At 42.2% G+C, this 23,111-nt stretch overlaps 1 protein-coding gene across 4 annotated transcripts in view; it reads right to left on the bottom strand.

Annotated features, from left to right (window-relative positions):
• NFAT5 (nuclear factor of activated T cells 5) overlaps positions 1–23,111 on the bottom strand; it is a 54,546-nt gene that overhangs the window by 11,131 nt on the left and 20,304 nt on the right. The window contains exons 2-11 of one of the 4 annotated variants that reach the window (XM_077185043.1): positions 15,460–15,521; positions 14,437–14,995; positions 9,844–10,036; positions 6,423–6,613; positions 5,451–5,623; positions 2,528–2,662; positions 2,307–2,359; positions 1,540–1,672; positions 967–1,044; positions 6–118 (exon numbers count right to left, since the gene is read on the bottom strand). In XM_077185043.1, the coding sequence (XP_077041158.1) occupies positions 6–118; positions 967–1,044; positions 1,540–1,672; positions 2,307–2,359; positions 2,528–2,662; positions 5,451–5,623; positions 6,423–6,613; positions 9,844–10,036; positions 14,437–14,966 (1,599 nt within the window). In that variant the 5' untranslated portion in view covers positions 14,967–14,995; positions 15,460–15,521. The other 3 variants (XM_054641030.2, XM_077185042.1, XM_077185044.1) reach the window with 3 other exon arrangements.

Raw genomic sequence — 23,111 nt, 5'->3', positions numbered from 1 at the left:
CTTACTTCCATTGGAGCCACATCTTCGTTCTTGATCATACTGCTTGGCATGAGTGGAGTTATCAAGGCACTAGGAAGAATGTTCACCTTCTCCAGGTTACAGCCCGTGGCCTTCACTGCTGCAGCCACAAACAAAACCACAACAAGAGGGGCAATGGTAAAACCACTCCATAACTCCCTTTAAGTAAATTACAGAACTACTCTTCAACGTAAAGCAACAGATCTCCACACCCTAAGCAAATTTAAACCTTACAGTAGGGTAGCAGTAAAATTTCTGCACATGTGTACAGAGTGAGGAAGGACAGAACACACCAAGTACATACAGCAAATAAAATTCTCTGACCTCTGGTTCAGAGTCAGCCTGGAGCAGAACAGGTACAGGAATGAAGCATCAAAGAGGAGCTGACACGGAAACCCCCATGAGAGTGTAAATTCATATTTATTGCATAAATTAACTGAGGACACGAAGGAACAGCAACAGCACATTGTGTTCCAAGGAGCAGCAGCTGTTCTCCTGGAGCAGCTGGGATCTTCCCTCAGTTAAGCTCCACACTAAATTAGATGGATGTCAGGCTTACCCTGTATATTAGTTTATATATTTGCTTAAATTAACACTACAGAGTTTCTAATTCTTTGTATTAACTGCAATTCTTGGCTCTTTTTTTACTCTTCACTTGCAAACATCTAAATAAAGATTAGACTGCAGAGCCTGATGCATGAAAATTTTTTTACAAATTAGTCTTATTTTTTGCCTTTTTTTGTTCTATATTAGCTTGTACTAAAATATACTGATAGGAATATTGTTATAAAGTAAAAGTTTCAGAGTCAGAAAACAAACCTCCCTGTAAGAATAGGGCCAGATTTTATAAGCACAGACTTATCACAGGATGTCTGATTCATATCACCAAATTTGGGTAGGAATTCATAGTTAAATTATTAAGAACACTGATAAGAATCAATTTAGTACCTTTTATAGCCTCTTCAAAAGAACAATGTTGGGCTGGGCTGGAGATTTCCTTCTTCACATTAACATTCAGAGTCCCAGCTGCCGAGACAAAACACATTGAGAACTTCCTTACGTTAAATCAGCAAACAAGCCAAAAAAACACAAAGCAAACCAAAACAATTCCTTATAGCTTAAAGAAATTCAGGTTCTTTGAAACCCACACAAACCTTTGCACTGTCTATTGTGATACAGATAAATAAATAAACTAAAATACATGAAGTGGGCAAATTGCAGATTTCCTCAGGATAAAGCCTGCTGGGATTTCTTGGTTATTTGGTGCATTGTATGGGATATGCTGATTTTTTTGTCTTGCTCAGCTTCATTTTGATCCTTAAACTGGAAATGGATGCTGCTATATAAGAAGAGCTGTCACAAGACAGCTGGAATTTGAGGTATTTGGCACATAAATGAGAAAAGCAGAGTGTTTAGATTTTATTATTGACAGAGCACCACTGGCCAGCAAGAGGGGCTTGGGAAGATGCACATTGCTGGGCAGGTGAAAAGGCCCCTGCTCCCCCAGGGCACCCCACACACCTGGCTCTGGAGTGTAGGTGAAGGGCTGCACGTCGTGAGATCGGCCAGCGTTGGTCACCACGTAAATTCCCACTGAGACAGCTGAGGTGATCTGCTGGTCATGATATGGTGGCACCTTCACAATAAGGTGATTCTGCAAGGCAAAAGGATCACATTTTCTTACTACTGATCTTAATTCTCCTTACTTACATCAAAAGACAGAGACAGGCTGATAAACCACCATAAATGAAAGCCCAGGGCACTGGGGGCAATGCACATGTGAGATACTGCCCTTGATGGCACTTTCCTGACACCATTTGCAGCTAAAGAGGACATTTATTTGTGTCAAAAAGAATAAATATTCTGTAAAACATTTCAAAGTGGAACAAAAATTCAGCCAGTTATAAAGACTATGCTGTACACACGATCTCCTTCCATGGAAAACTGCTGGGAAAACCAAATTAGGCCTTTTAATTCCATTGCACGTAAGGGTAAAGACCTGCCCAGCAAACCCACTGTGGGATCCAAGCTCTCAGTTAGACACTGAACAATTTCATTGGTGTAAACCCCAAATTATATTCCACCAGACTCACAACAGACCTTATGTGAAAAAAAATTAATATTATTTCTAAAAATGCACAGAAGGAGGGAAAGGCTTGATTAATTTTTTCTTGAAACAGTCTGTGTATTTTTTAAATTAAAAATATAATGATAATAGTAGTAATAATAATAGTAGTAGTAGTAGTGGTAAGAGTAGTAATAATAAAAGTAATACAGTAAAATAATACCTGATGAAATAATTCCATGTCAATTTCAGCTTCTGCCTTCCAAGAATTCTCATCTAAATGAAAATTAAAAAGCCTAGGTTAGTGCACATCCACAGAGCAATTGGTTTCAGTGCCTTTACTCTGCTCCCCAGTTTGCTCTCCCTGACTGAGCTGTACCCAGCAGCGCGTCCCGACCCCGGGCTCTGCTCAGCACCCCAAGCCAGCCCTGCTTTCACACTAACCGGAAACATTCTCTTGGAAAATCACTTTTGTTCCCTTTAGGAAGTTCTTGCCAATCAGAAAAACTTCCTCTTCACCCTTCACTGAACAGCTGTGGAGACTTTTCTTTAGGATCTCTGGGACTCCTGCTGGCTGAGCTGCAAGGGAAAACACAGAGTCTGGAATCAAGAAAACATCAACATCCAAACCAAACCACTTTTACTTAACAGGGTTATGAACGAAAAACTAAAACTCCTGAGCTTCTTTCTTTATCATGCATTTCATTACAAACTCTTCAGAACATAACCATTTCTATTATTTCCTCACCAAATGTAATGAGCTCACAGAAATCACAATAATCACTTGTTCTGCTCTGCAAAAGAGCAGAAGGAGTGATTCCCCTTTTACCTGGGGGGCTTTGCACAGTTTCTTTTACATGACACAGTTTTCTGTCTGGTGCAAGAACTAACCCAGGGCTTGGAGCAACCTGGTGTCCCCTGGCAGGGGTGGAATGGGATGAGCTTCAAGGTCCCCAAAAAATCCTTGCAAGACTCACATCTCTGGAGTTGGAAATTTTAGCAATTTGAAGCAAATAAACAAGCCAAGGGGATGTGATTTTACAGATACACATGCCTGGATGCCCCTGTGCCAGAGGTCCAGGTGATGATTTATACCATTCTTATCATAAACTGCTACTGCTGCAAACCATTCCTACTCTTTTTAAACCTTAAACCAAATAGTTTTAACACACCACATGTGCTAAATACAAATGAGCTAAATGCAAATGTGCTAAATGAGTAAATGAGCAGACAATTTAAACATAGATACATTTTAAAATAATGTGTTTTGACACATTCAATATAAAATAATTCTGGTTTCTAACAAAGGTTCCTCAAGCACCTTTTCTCCTTACACATCTTCCCAGGGCACACACCCAGACTCGTGTTTCTGCACTTGCCTGGCCCACTTTGAGTGTTTAATAACAATATTCTCTGGGCTTACTACACAGCAGAACATACATCCTGTACCACTCCAAATTATTTAATGACCTTTCAGAAAGGATTTTTCTACAACTGTGGCTGCAGGTTCCCAGGCAACCGTTACGCAATGACTGAATATGCTCAAGGCACATGAAAAGAGTAACTGGATTTAGGTTTGCTAACAAGTTAACAAAGCCTATTTAAAACACAGCCCTCAAATAAAGAGCCTGCAGCTCCTTAATGCCTTCTCAAAGGTTTCAGGAACATTATAAAACACAGTATGAACAGGCTCTGATGAGTGTAAATGCAAACCTTGTTGTGCAGGTACATTACATACCTGTAGTAAGGTTTATGCAGCAAACTAACCCAGTGTAATGTGCCTGAGGAGATGATTTATATTCAATAAACAACACATTTCATGCCATTTTGATCAGCCAGTAGCCATGTGCCAGAACTATTTGCTTGGCCAAGGTCTACTGCAAGTTCCTGTAGCTCTGGCGTAAGTTAAGACAGAAGCACAGAGTCCTGGAAGGAGCCTCAGGAATTCCCCTCCCAACCTTCACACCATGATCAGTTTATTCACATATTCCCCAAAGACACAAGTCTGACCAGAGTATTTTGTCTCTGTGATCTCAGACTTCCAGCAGTGGAGACACTGTAGAATTCCTGGGCAATCTCTTAGCAACTTACACAATTGGGAATATTTTCTTAGCAAGTGACCAAACCCCAGCCTGCCAAAAACCAAACCAATTTACTCTTTGCATCAAATGCAGCTTTTTTTAGCTCAACAGCCTATTTTAAAATCAGTCTCTAAATGCTTCATCTCAGACTCTCAGCTTCCACTCACAATAGCAAGTTTTGGACTGTTAAAGAAAACATCAGGTGATTTTCACTCCCTCTTCTTCTATGGGTAAAATAATTTTATCTTTAAGCAGAAAGTTACAAACAAAAGAGATACAGGAATGGTTTTGAGATTTCATAGAAAATGGTTTTATCTTAAATCTGAAAATTAGTATCAGCAACTCCATTACTGTGAAATACCACCACAGTCTACTGATTGGAATGGAGACGTGAAGACGACTACTTCTAAAAAATAACCCCAAAAAATCCTTTTTATACCATGGAAAGAGCACAGTACGAGTGCCCAGGAGCTTCTCTACTCTCTCCATGCAAAGACAAAGCTCTCCATCTCATTCATTAAGATAAGAGGTGGAACAAGATGAGCTTTAAGGTCCCTTCCAGCCCAAACCATTCCATGATTCCACAATCCCCTTTTCCCTGTTGGTCAGTGCAACCTCCCCAGCCAAGGCAGCCATCTGTGCTCGTGCTAAACAGAGCAGTTTAATAAAGAGCTATAAAAAGTTTTGTTCTTGCACTGAACCAGAACAGATTCAGCCTCTGGCCCACGCAAGGACCACAGCTGGGAGAGCCAGGCTTGCTGACTTACTGCAAGTCCTGTCTAGCACTGAAAGCTGAGGCATGAATGTGACAATACAGAAGTAACTCAAAGTACTAACTGTCGTTTTTCAAAGCAACCATGACAAAAACAGAGAAATTTTAGGAGGCAAAAATTCATTGAACTGAAGATCAGGAATTGTATCACTATTTTTCAATACTGAACAATAATTTTAACTATTACCCCACCAGAAATAAAAATCAATCAACTTGATTTCAGTTACAGCAATTCTGAGATTATCACAGATTAACACAAGGTTGGTTTTTTAGTCCCCAAGGTATTTTCACAGAATCACAGCATCATTTAGGTTAGAGACCATCCAGTCCAAGCTGTGCCTGATCCCAGCCCAGAGCACTGAGTGCCACATCCAGCCCTTCCTTGGGCACCTGCAGGGCTGGGGACTCCAGACCTCCCTGGGCAGCCCCTGCCAGTGCCTGACCACCCTTTCCATGCTGAGATCACACAGAAACCCAGACCCCCCTACTCTCAGCCCCGTGGTCTGACACTCACTGCACAGAATTGGGGAGGAAGGCGTCTGCAGGGTCAGGGTGGAGCCGTCCTTGCGCGTGATGTTGACGCGAAAGACGAGCCGAGCGCGGGTGCTTTTCTTCTTGGAGCCTGCAATCCCTATCCTGGCTTCCACATCAGCATTCCTCAGCTTCAGGATTCCCACACAATCCACCCTAACAACACAAAACACAGCAGAATTTCATAGTTTAGTAAGTTCAGCAGCTTTACCAGTCTCTCAAGTAGTTTCATAAGCCAAAGTCAAAAGCCTTGAGGTAATTATGGAAACGTTATTAGATTTCTTTTTATTTACATGAAATCTATGACCTTTTTCAAGTTTTCATTCAACCCTGCCTAATTTGGATGGTGAATCATAGCAGAAAAGCATATGAAAGCATGAATAAAACAGAAAGTGCAATATAATTCTGGTAAGCATTCAATTTAGAATCACAGCTCTTCATTCTTCCATCCCCAGGCGAGATCTGTGTTTGCAGGATTATTGCTTCAAAATATTCTGCATTCACTTAAAGAAAGCAGGAGTAGAAGAAAACTTACTGTAGTCATATTATTTATGTTCAGTGGGACTTGGAAGTGACAGATAAGTCCTCCCTTAAGTGTGGTCCTAGGGGAGATGTACAGGGCCAGGTGAGTGATGCAGTGGTGGCTTTCAGACAGGCTCCATGCAAAATGATTTAAAGCAAAAAACAGCCAAAAAACCAAGAACAGCAGAAGCAAACACAGCCTGATGTGTTAAAAAGAATACTGCAATGTACCCAGGATTTTGGGTTCTGTGTCCCAAAAGCACAGGGATCACCTGCTATCTCCTGTGAGTACACTGAATTACAAGCAAGAGCCGAGGAGCAGAGGGAGGAGAGCGCCGAGATGCTCAGACTTGAACCGTAACCCATCCAACAGAGAAAATCAGTTCCCAAACCCAAGCTAATAAAGGGAAATATTCCTGCAAGAGCTACTCACGCCAGTGTCATGTTGTTGCTCGGGTCCAGCCCCACCTCGATGACAGTGGTGCCCTCGATGTCCACCTCCTTGCAGGGCGTGGTGTTCCTGCCCGTCACCCGGCAGGCCTGGTAGAACCCATGCGGCTTCACGCGCCCCGAGTCGTTGCCCACGAACACCTGCAGCACCACGGGCTCGTTGTGGCCTTCCAGCTGCAACACCCAGGTGGGCAATTAGCACAGGAACCACTGCTTTAATTGTTATCATTAATTGCTGGCTTCTAAAGCAGCCTCAATCCTGTCTACCTTCAGACAGAATTATCCCAGCTGCGACTCTCGCGGCTCTTACAACCTCCCGTTCTCACCCCAACTGTGACTATTCCCCCTTCCCTCCCAGCATCTACATCCACCAGCCAGCCAAGAAAGAGAACATTTCCTGGGGCTGATTCCAGAGGTGAAGAGGTTTTGCTGCTCAATATGCGCATTCCAGGACCCCACCTTCATGCCAGACACATTTTGAAATCCTCGGGAAACCAGATTAGAATTGTCCAATAGTTGCAAAACCCCTGAAGGAGTCAGAACTGGATGAAAGGGAAGCAGAGGGAGAAATGGGTGATTGAATGGTCCAACCATCCAACTGCATAAGCCCAGCTTTCCTTCAGACATCAAAATAAAAATTAAAAATGGTAACCTGACATCTCCTATTTAAAAGGTAACAATGTCAGGATTCACTGAAATGCTTCATAAATAAGAGCAGGTCAGACATTTTAACATCCTCCTGCAAGCCCATGTGCAATCCATAATTATCCCAGAACTTGTCAGCAAAAATTACATTCATTTCTGTAATATCAACACCCTGGCATGAAATGGTTTGTGTCCTCTTAATGGGTTTTTTTTATTAGTGGGATCCCACTGGTGCCACAGAACTAAAAATACTCTGAGGTAAAAGAAGTCCTGAAGTAAAAGTAGACATTGCATTACAAAGGAAATTCTTCTTTTTAGGAAATAGTTAAGAAAAATACTCCAAGTGTAAAAAACATTAGATTGTTGCCAAATTCGCAGGCCAGAGATGGAAATCCCTTGCCAGAGCATTCTAGGAGATAAAATGAGTATTTTAGTGTTTCTACTGAGACACATTCGTTGCTCAAGGATTTCTGGGTGACAGTGTTGTCTTTTGTCCCAGGCCTGGAAGCCCAGGCAGCACCTGCAGAAAGAAGCTCCAGGTTCAGTAGTGAGGAGACGCAAATGAGAGCAGAATCCTCTGCAGAATCTCTTGGGGGATTATCCCCTGACACACTTAAAAATGCAGTTATGAAGTTTGTAGCAAGTTTGAATAAATGAAAAAAAAAATAAACCAGCAAATACTGGAAATACTGGTAAGATCTTTGTGTGTTCATGTCCAAGAGGAGCAAATAGCAAATGTGACTGTCAGAGATGAGCAAAGCCCCAAGATCTCTGGAGGTGACCCAGCACAGGCATCCACATGGGAACCAAGGGCACAGCTCACAACAAAGGGCTCGACAGCCAGTCCCTCGATTAAGGCTTGGTTATACAATTTTGATGTTGCATACCGAGTGTAGACTCACGTTCTAAGTCATCAGGATCAGAGTTTTATTTACATGGCCACTGAATCTGCTGCTCCTCCTCGGCCTGTGTCAGGGCCACGCACCACAGCCACTCCCAAGCCAGATCTCTGCTGAGCACCAACATCCTTACACTGCTCCCCCTCACCTTGAAACCTCACTAACTAAACAAAAAACTCCCTTGTCTGTAACATATTTTTTTCCCACTAGCTCAGATTTCCTGAAGATTCACTGACTCATTTGTCTGTGCAGCCCTGGCAGAGTTTTATCTGCAGGGTATGAACTCCTGTGCCTACTGGTAAAGCAAACTGGAACTTCCAGGAATTCAGTAACACGAGACTCTTCCAAAGAGAATTTTCACTGATGGGTGCTAGAGGGTAACTGGGAAAGGAGTTAAAAGGAAATTCAGATGAACAAAGGCCCATTAAGAAAATCCACATAAATGAGCACTAAATCCCCATGGCAACAGGCCGATATGAATGGATTCTTTTCTTATGAAACTTTGCTGGAGTTCTGCATTACTCAGGAGGACTGAGTGAAGGGCTGCTGGTGTTCCTAACACTGCTGAACAGGACTTTGAAGATAAGCCTACTTCTGTATTCTGTCAGCAGCAGTCAGCACAAATTTTAAGGGCTGTGTCACAAACAAACATCTCCCTGTAAACCTGGTAAGTTAGTTTGGGTTGAGAACTGCTTTGCTGCTTTCTCAAAGTGACATAACTAAGAAAAAATATTAAAATGTCTTTTGCCCTCCTTATCTGTATGATAACAAACCTATCTGTCTACTCACTCTACCTGCTGGCCACACTCCTCCCAGTATGCCCAGTGTGCCACTTGCCATGGTGCCAGTGTGGTGCTGGCGTGCTGACTCTCATCATCATGTGGGAGGATATTTAACATCAGTTCTTCTGTTTGCCACCCTAAGTCAAGCCCAGCCTTGCTCCTGCTAAGCCTCTCTACCATCTCCATCAGGAAACCTTCCCAAGCCCTCAAGTTCTCCAACTGCTTTCCCCAGGCTACAAGGGAAAGAAACAAGACTTGGAAATTCCCACTCTGTGCATTCATGTGCAGTCCCTGGAGCTCAGCCTCACTCCTTCTTGAGCAGAAATGTCAAAGAGCTCCTTGTAACCTTCTTGTGTTTCTCCTCAGAGCAAGACGCCTTCAGCACCTGAATTTTAAGCATCAAAGTCCATAGAGTAAACAGGCTGCAACTGTCAAGTGTGCAAATAAATGCTGCCTCATTCCTTGCCCCCATTCTCCAGTTCTAATCCACATCAACTTCTACTACCTCCACCTGTACCACGCTAAACACACTGAGCAGTACAGACTGTAAAACACCTCAGTGAGATCTCCATGACTCACTTCAAAGTCACTGTACACAGCAACTCAGATACTGCTGAATTAACAACAAGAGCAAAATACACCAAGCAATCAAAAAAATAATCCCAACCAAAAAAAACCCAACAAAACCAGAACATCCCCTTTACAATTTTTTTTTTTTAATTGAAAACTGGTTTTATGTCTTTACTACCACTGGACTGAATGATGTCCCACTGTCACCAGCCATCAAACAGCCAGAGCATTTCACTCTCTCACTTTTGTAGGTATGGAATGTCTCTGCATTCACACAGTCCATGGAACTGCAGCCTGGCAGAACGTGCATCCCAGGTTTTAAATCCCTGCCTTGACATGCAGCTTCCCTCCTCCTGTAACTCCGTGATGCCAGTAAGACTCGTGACCTGCAGGAAGAGCCCCTGTGCAGCCCCTGCAGCCACGTCTGCTCCCTGAGCACTGCAGAGAGCGCAGGCCCAGTGAGCTGGAGCTGGCCAGCCCCAGGCAGGCAGTCCCTGTGCCAGCCTACCTTGACGGTGGGAAAGCCCTGCTGCGTGCGGTCCTTGACGGAGCCCCGGCTGCCCTCGGTCAGGTACCGAGCCCTGTGCTGGGTCTCCGGCTGCACCATGATCTTCAGCTCCTTCCCCTCGCTCTTGGTCGGGTACTGACCACACAACATTGGGGTCTTCTTCCCTCCAGCTCCCTTCTGGTTCTCTGATGCTCTGAGAAGTCAAAACACACCATCAAGAAGATGTGAGAAGCAGCTCCCCAATAAAAACACTCCAAATCACAGAAAAGCTAAAAAGGCAAAGAGTGTGCATTAACTGGTGGAAGATTTGTAGGAGGGAGCAAACTTTGGAATTCTCTTTCTGCCAGAGGAGACCTGCAGGAGGAAGAGGAATGGTGCTTCCCTGCCTCCTCCATCCAGAGCACATGGGAACTGCTTTTCAGAGAGCAAACATAAAGGAAGGGAAAAGCAATTAGCATTAAACGATGTTAACGAACAGAAGGCGGCTCATAACCTGCTTTTTCAGAGTCTATGACACAGCCTGAACAAGCTGCTTTGCTGCTGTGACAAACACACACGTACACACACACTGGATGGATTTAAGGTTAAATGACACTTCTTTAACAGGAAAATAGCCTCATGCCTGTCTCCACCTCAACTTGTACATCCATGCAAACTCCAGCTCCGACTGCTGTCTAAACAGAGTGACCAATTCATGCTAAAATCCAATTAGTTATTGTAAAAGCTCTGGCATAATTGCACCAATGTTAAATCAGTGTATGCACAAGGCCTTTCTTTCCAGGTGGGTTCCATAAGATGTAGTGGCTTGTTCTCAGTTCCATAATTAAAACCAGGATGAAGAAGCCCTCCCAAGCCTAGCAGCACATGAGCCATTTTGTGTTCCCTTCAGAGCACAATGGGAAATAACCCTTGATCCTAGATCTGATCTCAGACCAGGATTTGGTAATGAACCCGAGGACCATGAAACTCCTCTCCCACTAGGAAATGTGAATGTGCCACAATACATGATGCAGGCAGGGAAAGGGCTCCATGATTCATGCAAATGTCATATTCTTTCTTCCTAGCAAAACATGGTTTCTAACAGCTAATGCCTGGGAAGAAAGCAGTTTTAAATAACAACTGTGGATTGCTTAAAAAACAAATCCCATTTCAACGTGCAAGTTATTGAAGTAATTTATCCAGGATTTTTTTCCTTCTCAATAAAGGTGAAAACTTTTTTTTTCAGAATTGTTCCCTGGGAGCTTTGCCACTGCATGAGGCTCTCACTGACCTTCTCACCTGCCAGATGTCAAACATGATGCAGCCCTTTCCTAGAGCTCTGGCTGTGCACAGAGCAGCCCCTGGACACAGCAGGAGCCCCTGACCCCAGCCCTGCCCCTTTTCCTGCCCAGGAAAGCTCGGGCACTTTGCCCCTCACATCTCACAGCCCTAAAGCCATGGAATCACAGCACAGGGTGGCTTGGGAGAGACCTTTAGAGATCATCCAGGGCCACCCCTGCCATGGCAGGGACACCTTCCACTGCCCCAGGCTGCTCCAAGCCCCATCCAGCCTGGCCTTGGGCACCTGTGCCAGGGCCTGCCCACCCTCCTTGTAAAAAACTTCCTCCTTTGACCTACACTAAATCAACCCTCTTTTAGTTTAAAACCATCACTCTTTGCCTAATGCAACACATCCCATTTGTCACACTCTTATTTTCATTAAGCCTTCCAAAACCTTTCACTACACATAAAAAAAGAGTTAAAACAGAGAGTTGGTGCTTTGGATGACTTCCATTCCCATTTTCTGTCCATGAAGGTCAAGCACTTCACTGTGGACAGCTCAGCCACAGCCCTGGCTGCCTTGAATACTCATCCTCAACCAGTACCCAGCAGAGGCAGGAACTACATAAAAACTAGCATAAAACCCTGCAAAATAACATTAATGCCATCTTACAATAAAACTATCTTCCTGCCAAGCAGTCCTGATTACTCTGCTCAGTGTAGTCACTGGGGAGACTGGGATGTAGGTGAATTTTGAAGGAAAATGTTAGAGAGCTGGCCATCAAAATGAAATTCCCCTTTACCACTCCCAGTGCCATGTTTCAGCAGTGACATTAATGCTGACCTCTCCACAACTATACCCTTGAATCCCAACTACCTTCACTGTCAGCATATTAGTATTTTATCATTGTCATATTTATGCAGAGAGATGCTCCTCACAATTATTTTGGTCTTTTCTCTAGAAACTTAATCATTATTTTCAATCAACTAGCCAAAGCTGGAGGCAATTTAAACCCTTCACCAGAACTTCTCAGTGGTCTTTCTCCTCAAAATACAGGATGAATCACTTAATACATCCTTTCAACTAATGAATTCATTTTAATTCAGTTTATTCATACAGCAAGTATTCACACCTGTACATTTCATATGCACACATGTATTAATCTGACAGTTACCAGACAAAATAACCTCGAGTCTAGCACTTCTATTTCTTAAAAGGAATAAATGTAAGTGGCAAATCCTATGAATCTGCTCCAACAGATCTCCTGAGGAGTTTGGCCTGGTCCTGTTCTCAGGGCAGACCTGAAAGTGAAAGTGAGACCACGGAAACCTGAGTTTCTGCCCTGAATCACCACCCATTCATCCCCTGCTAAAAAGGCTTTCACAAATTCCAAGTTTCCACAGGAATATATTCTTTCTCTTCCTGGCTTTTAACAACAACTGTCTCTTTAGGGGCAAATGCCATTTCCATTCACCACAGAGCACAGCAGTTTTCCTTGCTCTTTTCTTTAAGCCAAAAGTAAATGAACTCCCTTGGCCGAGCTCCACCAGGCTGGGAAGCTTTAAAAACTCCAGTCACTACGGTGACCCAGATTTGTAAGGCCAAGTCTCCATATTCCAACAGCAAAATTAAGTTTTCTAAGACCTTGGCCACTTCTTATCCCAGAGGTTTATTTCCAAGGACGGTTCTGTTACTTGGGAGTTTTCCTGCAGTTCAGTTTGGCCTGAGACACATAAGGAAAAATATTCCACCTTCTTCCCCTCTGTGCTGACAGAACCCACGGATTTCCCTGTCAGCCCAGTGGTTTTGGGGAAATCTTGTTCCGTTTTCAGACCAAGATCTCACATATTCTGCCAGAGTTTACAAAACCTCCCTGAGATCACACTTACAGTGGCACAGCTCTTGTCTTTCCATCAAGCTTTTCCTTCTGTAAGGACAAGCCCGGTCCCTCGGAGCTGGGGGAGGCACCTTCCTCATTCCAAGCTGCCTGAGGTCTACCAGGTACTAATATTTTACTTTATGACCATTGATTTTGGCTGGTGAAAACCCCGAGGCCAGAAAGCAGCAGCACACTCAGGACATGTTCTCAGAACTGCTTTTCACAGTGAAATTTTAAGTATGGAACTGCACTGACCCTGGGAACACAGACTCCAGGCTCTTTCCCTTTGGGATATGAGAAGTTCATCATCTTTGCCATCAGTCAAATTTTAATATTCATCGTTGCTGTGATGAACGTCAGAACGTACTGCAAGCACAGACATAAAAGTGAAACCAAAATGCGCTCCTGCCCCCAAAAAAGCCCAAAATAAAAGAGCCAAATCTATCCATTTGACCACTTTAAAGGTACTAAAGAAGCAACAAGTTAAAAAATAAAATAAAAAAAGAAATGCATCAACACACTCTTGCAAACTGATGGAATTGTCCTCTTTGAGCAGCTACTGGAATGCATTTAGTGAACAGTGTGAAGTGGGAGATGAGGGGCCACCACCCAGGCGTGCCCACGCAGACACACGCACACGACCCAGAAGCACAGAGAGAAACAGCATTAGAGATTTATTTCTGAAAAAATCAAATACAGAAGTGAATTCACATGGAAAAACCAAAAACTGGTTCACCATTTTGTCTTAACATTTCATAAAAAAGTAAAGCAAGTGATAATTTAAATGATGAGAAATCCTAATGAGACATTAACCATTAGCTTCTACTCCCATCCCTATCTCTATTTGACAAATAGAGCAGCAGGTGAAGTGTCCAGACTGAAATCCTCACATAAAACCCTGCAAAAACACATTCAGGGTGCACCAACTCCATTCTGCCTTTCTTTTTAAATACATTTTCATTGCCATTTTATAAATGGAATTGTGTGGCCTTTAGGGAATTTCACTTAAAGAACAGATGAGCTCATCAGCGCTGCATTTAATTGCTGCAGGAGAGTTTAGCTTTATCTTCTAAATAAAGATTAACAAGTCTAATGAGAACTTATCACAGAATCATGGAGTGGTTTGTGTTGAAAGGGACCTTCAAGAGATCCAGTTCCACCTTCTGCCATGGGCAGGGACAACTTCCACTATCCCAGGTTGCTCCAAGCCCTACTGTCCAACCTGGCCTTGGATATTCCCAGGGATCCAGGTGCAGCCACAATTTCTGGGGGCAGGAGGAACTTATCCTGGGCTAGGACATGACAGGGACAGCAGAGAACGGAGGGGTTTATGTGAGAACCTAAGCAGAACATTTGCCAGGGCATGGGGGCGCTTTTATTAGTTTGGGTTTACATATGGAGATAGAATGTTTTTTCTTTAAAAAAAATTAAAAAAAAAAAAGCAGATACCAACCCATTTCCTGCTTTTGAGTTGCTTTTGCTGTCCGTGCTGAGCTGAGAAAGGACATAGTGAGGCGCTTTGGCACTGTCGGCATCAAAGATATCCATGTTGGACTCTTCGCAATCTCGGCGTTTGATCCCTGGCCTCTGCTTTGGGTTGCGCTTGCGCGATTTACGTGGCACCTCAGTGTTATCATTGTAGGAACTGGTACTCATGTTACTGAAGTTGGAGGGTGAATCCTCCATCCACATACTGCAGCTCTGCTCTGACTCCAATCCACAGCCCTCATCCTGGCAGGACATCCGGCTGTTGTCCAGCAAGTCCTCGGGAGGTGGCGAGATGTAGAGGACAGTGTGGCGCTTCGGCGTGGCCGCCGGCGGCGGGGCTGCGGTACCGGGAAGCTGCTGCTCACTTACCCCTCGGCTACTTACCCCCACGGCCGCGGAGCAGCTCTCCACTTGCATAGCCTTGCTGTCGGTGACTGAGGTAGAGTAAATGGTAGGGCTGGAAGAGGTGGTAAAGGAGCTGCAAGCACCGCCCATGGAGGAAGAGGAGGGAGCTGAAGAAGCATCTGCGGTGTACAATTCACAAGTAAATACAGGACCCGTGGCGGGGCGTGCGCTGGCTATAGCAGTCCCAGTGAGATCAAGGTGATTTAGGAACCGATTGCTTTCCCCCAAGAAATGTTTGGAATTTGGTTCAGTTTTGGAATGGAAGTGCTTAAAGCAACACAGCCTGGCCAATGCTTTGGAAATGTCCAAATGAGTCTTAGCACGATCCACTGTAATCAAATTTTTTTTTTAATGACTTAACGTTAATTCATACAAATGGCTGCGAGTAAACAGAGCTTTCATTGCCTCAGCTGGACTAATTATTGGTGTAGAAGCCATTTCGTCTAAAATAGCCCCAAAGCAAAGTGCTTATAATCCACATTCAATGCCAATTAAACAATTTATTGTTGGAAATTTTTAATTTTTTGTTTTTGAAAAAGATGGGACTGTGCTTAGCCACAAAATATTAAAATAAGTTTCTAACCTATGAAGCAGAGAACTACAGGTCATTTTTAATGCAGACACTCCCTGCTTCAGAGGCAAATCCTGGAATAAAAATATGAGAAAATAAATGAGAAAAAGAGCTGCTGATTATTCCATCATAAATGAGAAATAAAATATAAAATCAACTGAGTTGGTAGGCAAAATGGAACTGGTATCAGTCACTATGAGCGAGCTGTTGATTTTGAAGGTTCAAAATAGGGATGAATATCAGTGTTGGAGACACGCTGGTCCAAGGACTGGGAATTTCTGTAATTTGACTTCTTCAGTCACTGGGACCAATTTCTCTCAGACTTAATTGGTCCCTTCCACAGAGACTTGGGACAGACCTCTGAAAAATTCACATTAAACAGGAGATTTCCAACACTGTGACTACAACTTCTGCAGAGGTCCCAGAGCTCAATTTGGTTTAGAAACATGAAAATTATTACTCCAAACCCCTGAAGATTTCTGGAGAACACCACTGAAGAATTTTAATGGACAAATCAATGGCATACGTAAGTTGAATATCCCAGAGGAAGCGGGCCATTCAAACATTTGTACTTATTTCAATCAGCTGTAGCTCACTGAGGAATAACTGAATTTTATAGTCAGATTTTAGCTTTCTGTGGGGAGACCCTGTTTTCTCTATTTCTGCACTGCCACCCACACCTGATAAACCAGAAGCACTGAAATAACCTAATTTTGGAAACAAATTGTACATCAAATATATACATAATAATACAATATGTTTGTTCAGCTACTTACTGCTGTCATACAGGTAATCTCTGTTACTAAGAGGAACACAACATTTTCCTTTTTGCTGCTTGGGATTTTTTAAAAATCCAAAATATTACAATAGTCTCTCAATTAAAATATTTAGAGACTGCTGGGCTAGTCTATGCAGTTTTAGATATTTAAAAGTAACAGAATGAAGCATGTTCAGTCATGATACATACATTTAATTAACAGTAAAACTCAACCAACTTGCCTATACTGGGAATTACTGGGAGTATCAATGACTGATAATAAAGAGTTTTTAAACCATTACTGCTTCCTACAGCTTTCCTGTGCTAAATGAATGTAAAAGCAAACTTACACCACTCCAGACTGTCAAATTTAGAGGTCATTACAGTTTATCAATAAACTACTCTGCCTTCCCTGAGCCTCCCAGTGAACCAGGAGCAGCTGAATGATACCAGTTCCATTTTCCAGCTTGTTCTTTGGCAAATACAGTGGCTGAAATTGGAGAATTCAGTCACTTTGCATTCCAATTTAAAGGCAAATTTCTCCTTTCTATATCATGCATTAATTCAATGCTTCTTTCAAAAACATTTATAGGATTGGCAAGAACTATCAAATCTAGGAATTCATTTCAGTGACAATATTTAGGAGCTGATTTGCAGCCACTTTGAGTTGAGACAGCCCGTCGCTATTTGGGATGTTTGTTTGGTAAAGAGGATTGGTTTCCATCCATCATTGATACCTCCAGAGAAGCGTGGCCAGGGACCCCTGGAGCACAGGAGCTGCAGGGCTGGGGCTGGAAAGGCAGAAATGAGTTCAGGGCAGAGCCCGAGGCAGGGACAGGGACTCAGCCATGGAATCTTTACACACATGGAACAGGCAGCAGGGCTTCGACTGCAGGACTCCTCCTCCAACAGATTAATATCACATTTACACAATCCCACCAGTCCTGGGAGTGTAAGGAAACCTTGGACACTCCAGGCTCAGCTCTGCGGGGGCCGCAGACACCAAGCACTGGGCTCAGCTGGGGCTTCAGTGCATCTCCTGGCCAGGAATGCAAAACCTGCACTTTTCCCTCACTTTCCTAGGGAAAAAAATAAATATATCACTGAACCAAATGCTTTTCGGCACAAAGCTAAAAGAGCTGGTGATGGTAGTGCTATTTAGGGTGCAGCATTGTGAAATATTGTCATTATTGCAATATTATCATTATTGCTCTCCAAAACAATTTCTCTTCCCTTCTTTTTCTAGAAGTTAAAAAGCACTTATATGTATAAATACATGTATGTGGGCTTTACACTTTTAAAAAGTAAATAAACATTGTTCATTATAAATTGGTTACGCTCTCCTCCATTTACCAGAGATGCCCCTGTGCAATGGTGAGATTAGATTTTGGAATAAACCCAAATTCAACAGTAATGGCAAGAAAACCTCTCTTTAGCCTTATAGAACAAATTAATGCCATTACTATCCATACATAAAGTATGATAAATATTACAGCAAATTGAATAAACTGGCTGTATTGGAACAGTCAAATACACAGATTTAAAAACTTTTGGAGGCATAAATTAGAAAAAATAGTAACATTATAAGTTATGAAAATACTAAGAAACAGTGAAATCTGTGTTTTCTCAGAGTATGCAGGCCTTGAGCCAATTCATCTTCCTTTGAACTAATAAATAAACTGGGTCAATCCAATAAGAATTCACCACATTACTGCAATGAATAAACAGTGCTTTACATGGCTCCCATTTGGGTCCATCATTTTATTCCAAAGCCAGTGACATTCGTATCTGACACCAAAAGAGATTTCTTAGATGAACATGCTGCATTTTGGAAAATAAGGAATTCAGTAATTTGAACTTAGCCTGTGTTGCTTTACAAGGTGAGAGCATAGACACACCTTCCCCAGCTTTGAGCACTCCTTTTATTTTACTTTCTTTAGACACAGATTAATGGGCACGGGCACAGGTGGCTCATGGTTTGCAATTTAACAGTGCGTGCAATGACAAATACACAGAGGTATTTTTAAGAGAGTAGGTACATTTTGAAATAGAAGACTGAATATATTTCATTTAACAGGCTCAAAATCAAACTTGCTTTCAGAGCAATGACACTGAACAGAGCTTATCATGGCAAGTGTGCAGCCTCAGGAATAGAAATTAAATGTGCATTAGCATCACAAGGTGGGTTTTTTTCTCATTTTTTTAAAATAAAAAACAAGAGAAAAGAATATTCCACATTACAGCAACTGTGATCACTGTTGAAACTAAACCTCCTTCACTGCCATCACTGTAACCTCAAATGGAGATGGAAGAAGTAATTCAGATTTTGTTGCCTGTGCTACAAGTTCTTCTCCTCTAAAAGAGGCAGAATTGTATCAATCAGTCCAGCACAAGGACTAAAAGTAAGGGAGCACACAGCAAAGAGTGTCCCTGTGAGCAAACCAGGGCAGGCTTTTTCTTTTCAGTACCAAAAAACCAAAGAAAATTTATTACCTCCTGCATTAGCAACCAAGGCAATGACATATTTTCTATATCCTATTCTTCTGTGAAATCAAACAAGGCATTCAGCCTCTAAAAAAAAAGATTTGGAAAGGCAGGAGAGAGAAAAAAAATCACTACTTGGCATTAAGGGAGTCTTTTTAGGTAACACCTCTGTGGAGCCAATCCTGAAATCCTTGTTCACTCTTTTCAAATACCCTTCATTAAATACAACAAGGATTACCAAGTCCTCAAACAGAAACAGTGTCCTGATGACTTTGCTTTTTAATTGCAAAAGCAAGTCATTTCCCAGACTGGAAATCTTAAGATTATAAAGACAAATAAACTGAAGATATTTTTGGTTTCACAAGTTTTCCAGTCACCTGTGCATGGACAGCCAGGACAAGCAAAAAGCCATTAAAGAATTAATATTTTTTTCTGAACTTCCCCTGCATTCCAGGGTATCTTCTATGTTCTCTTCAGAAAACAAGTGTCAAAAATGAAAACTCACCCACAGGGTGAGGATTAAGTGATGCATAAGCTTAATATGTGAAGTATAACTTTGATTAAATGTATTGATTTATCTAACATGTAATGTCCTTGATAAGTGTCAATTGGTTTATTTGAACCCCTGGACACAGAAGAACAATTTCAGGACACCCAGAAGGAAACTGCAGAATTTCCACCATCAACCTTTGTGTTGTCAAAGGTTTCAAAGGTAAAACCCAGAACTTACAAAGTGGCTGCAAACCTGCTTTCAACACCTCACATGCCAAACTTGGGGTTCTACTTTTCTTCTTCTTGTATTACTGATGTCATGTCAAAAACTTTTCCAAAAAGTTTAGTTTCAAATCAGTATCAATCCACTATTCAGAAATAAACAAAAAAAAATTTAAAAAAAATTAAAAAAAAAAAAAAGAAAGAAAGAAAAGAGACTTATGAAGAAGTCTGAAAACAAGACCGACCTATACCCTGGGTGAGATTGGATGGGTTAAGTGTCTCTGGCACTATTTGTCTTCACTATTGACAGACACTGTCACACAACCCACCACTCGATGCCTGTCTCTGAATGGCGAAGCTAGAATGCAAGTTAAGTGTATTAATAGAGAAAAAAACTAGCATCCCAGCAAATATCATAAAGCAATCCAATTCACCAGTTATTAAACACACTCAGATTCAAGATAGGTAGGTTAATTTAATTTACATTAAGCCCAACAGTGTAAATTCCCCTTTACATTCCCATGCTGACCCAAGCAGTGTATTATTATACTTTGGGTAAATACATCAATCAATGGTTTTGTTATGACTCCCATTATTCAATTAACACTCAAGTTTAGGTATCTAAGGAGGACTTTTGTTAGTGGCTCACACACCCCAATTCCATGGATCTCAGATCCTTCCCACTCAGTGTAAGGGCTGATTCCAAGCAAGCAGAACTCTGGGACCCACAGCTGCTCTCTCCAAGCCCTGCCTGCCACCCCTCAGCACCTCCCCAGCTCCCTGCAGGAGCTCTCAGGATCAGTGGATTTGGCCAAGAACACCTCAATTCAAGAAACAGACAATTTTATCTTTTAGACACAGGGGTGGGTTTTTCCTAACAAGTCAAGAACTGCTCTTGGCCTTCATGATGCTGCCACAGAAGAAGGTGCCCAAGCAGTGGCACAATAGGATTGTTCTCACCACTCATGGCCTTGGTTTTCCATTATTCCTTAGGGAACAGGGAATTCTCCTGCCACAAAGTAGTTCTCAAGTCTTTATGATCAAATAACAGCAGCCATTTAATGCAAGAAATTACTGTAAGAAAAAAACCTCACAGAATGATGAAACTGTTTGTTTGATTGAGCAGTTCTAGAAAATTGGGTGTAATAACTGCATGAAATCCATGAAGATTGAAAATAAATTTAGAAAAAAGACGGGAACTAGATGTGAAATTCATAAAGACTGAAAGCATACAATTTAGGAAAAAGATATGAACTAGACATGAACACCAATACGAATGTGGAAGCTCATGGAGCAGGAAGGCCCTCAACACACACGTGACTCCGTACAACTGGAATATTCCAACTCGATTTAGAGAGAACACACCTAAAATGTTTCAATAAAATGGAAACAGTAAGAAAAATCTTTATCTCTGGCACTTCCCAGCAATGCTGCCTCACCAGAAGACCCTTGGGATGATGAAGGAACCAAGCTGAGCTGACCCTCATCACAGCCTGGCCTGTGTAGGCTGGGCTCCAGCACGGCTCCTTTGGGCCATGAACTTCCAGCAGGAACACCTGAAGCCAAGTACAGCAGCAGGAGGGTGAGCTCTGAACGAGCCTCAGGGTCTGCCTGAAGCTCTCTGTGCAAGGAAGAAGGATCTGCCTGGTGGCTGCAGCGAGCAGGCTGCAGACAGAAATCCCTGGAAGATCCTCCTGGAAATGACAGGAAGGCACTTCCAGCTGCGAGGGTGGTGGGAAGAGGAAGGGAAAAGCCTACAAAGAAATGGAAGCTTTTACAGGCATCAGGGACCAACTACAAAGAAGAATCTTTTTTTCTGCTCATTTGTTTACAATCGTAAGCTCAGGATAAGAGAACTGGGGACAGCACTGAGATCCCCTTTGAAATGTCTGGTAATTATTTCTGTATCAACAGGAAAAACTGACTAATGACACCAGGAAGGATGATAACTGAACAAAATATTTTCTGTAAAAATAAAAATGAAGAGGCCTGAGAAGCCACTCAGGGAAAACCAAACCAAAACAAACCCATCTCCATTTTGAGGCTTCATCAGAATCTTCCATTGGAGAAGGATGAAAAAGCTTTATTTTGGCAGCAGAAAACATGACCCCTTAGCACCCAATATCTACCCTACAGGCAGTGCAGGTATCTTTATCCATGCCTCTAAAGCAGCAATTCCAAATCAAAGACTGTATTTTGATAATTAAAATAACCAAAGATGCTTATGGCAACACTTCAGTTGCAACTCCAATCAAAAAAAGCCAATTACATCTGTTTGGGCAAGTAGATTATCCCTTTAATTATAAATAAATATTTAAAAAGCATAAAATTGATCACAAAAAGATAAAGTCTCATCATTTACCTACTATTTTCCTAGGATGTAATCACGGGTGCTTGGGAGCCAGAACACTTCACTACATCACAGATTTACTGTATCCCAGTATGGAGAATGCAAAAGAAGAGATCAGTAAATACATTTCAGTAGCACTAAACCTGTTCCCCTTCTGCTGCAGAAAGAACACCACACTGGAGAATTCCACTGGAGACTAAGAACTGGAAACCGGACAGCAATGCAAAAATATGGAAATATATATATATATATTTGCCTCTGGGAAATGGAAAGCAGCTTGAGAGATCATCAACAAGATGAAGCACCTCATTCCAAGTTCTGCTGCAGGAAGAACAAGGGATGGTGAGAAGGGAAGTGAGTTTGTGTAACAGTTCACTGGGGCTCAGAAGGGTCGAGCATTCCTGGCACTGGAGATAAAAGATGAAAAAGCAACACTCATTTAAAGAATATGGTTGAAAATACCCCAGATCATCCCCCAAAGACAAGAACCATGTGCTACCTACAAGCTGGAAAGACTCCTTTGAGGAAGGACTTAAATTGGCAGAGTGAATTTTAAGCCTTTTAAGGCTCAAGGTGCCTTGATCAACACCAAAAAATTGTTCAGGCTTTTAGAACCAACTGAGGAGAGACTCGAGTGGAGCAAGTGGAGCTCAAACACTGGCAGGAGCACTGGGAAAGCTTCAGGCTCATTTATTTCATGTAAAATCTCCAGGCAGAGCACACAATGACATTTCTCAGCATGACACCCTCATGCATTTCCAGAGTCTGGAGATGATTCATATTTAATGTGTTTATGGTGCTGCACCAGGCAAAATCCTCCTTTTCCTGTCTCCTGAACAAAGCCACTGGAATTCAAGTAGCAAGCACAGAGAATGGTTTCCAAGGGTAAAAACAGATCTGTTCCCTCCCTTCTGTTTCCCAGAAGAACTACAGAATTAGAAGCTTGAGATAGCAGCTCAAAATCCCAGAGTTCTATGAAATCACACTTGTCTGGTATTCAGAGTGGGTAATGCCTCTTATGTCTGGATTAATGAATAGGAGATACACATTTATTAACAAATTAATGAAAATCCAATCAGCAACATTCCATTTTCATACTCTTACAACTGTTCTGTAAGTCATAAAATAAATTTCCAAATGGAAGAAGAACTAGAAGTCTGTCACTGTGAGGTCATCACTGCTAAAACCAGCCTATCCTGCTCCTCCAAAAAACCAGGAGTTAACTGCAGCACTATTTCCAACCTACAATATAATTTATATGGGACAAAACCCCACAGCAAGGGGACAAAAAAACCTTGAGTGAGCTGAATTTCAGACAAATATTGCCTTACTTTGCATTTCAGGAAGCAGAGAACAAGC

This window comes from Agelaius phoeniceus, chromosome 12, assembly GCF_051311805.1.
Source record: "Agelaius phoeniceus isolate bAgePho1 chromosome 12, bAgePho1.hap1, whole genome shotgun sequence".
Lineage (NCBI taxonomy): Eukaryota > Metazoa > Chordata > Aves > Passeriformes > Icteridae > Agelaius > Agelaius phoeniceus.
This window is presented reverse-complemented; position numbering and strand designations above follow the sequence as displayed.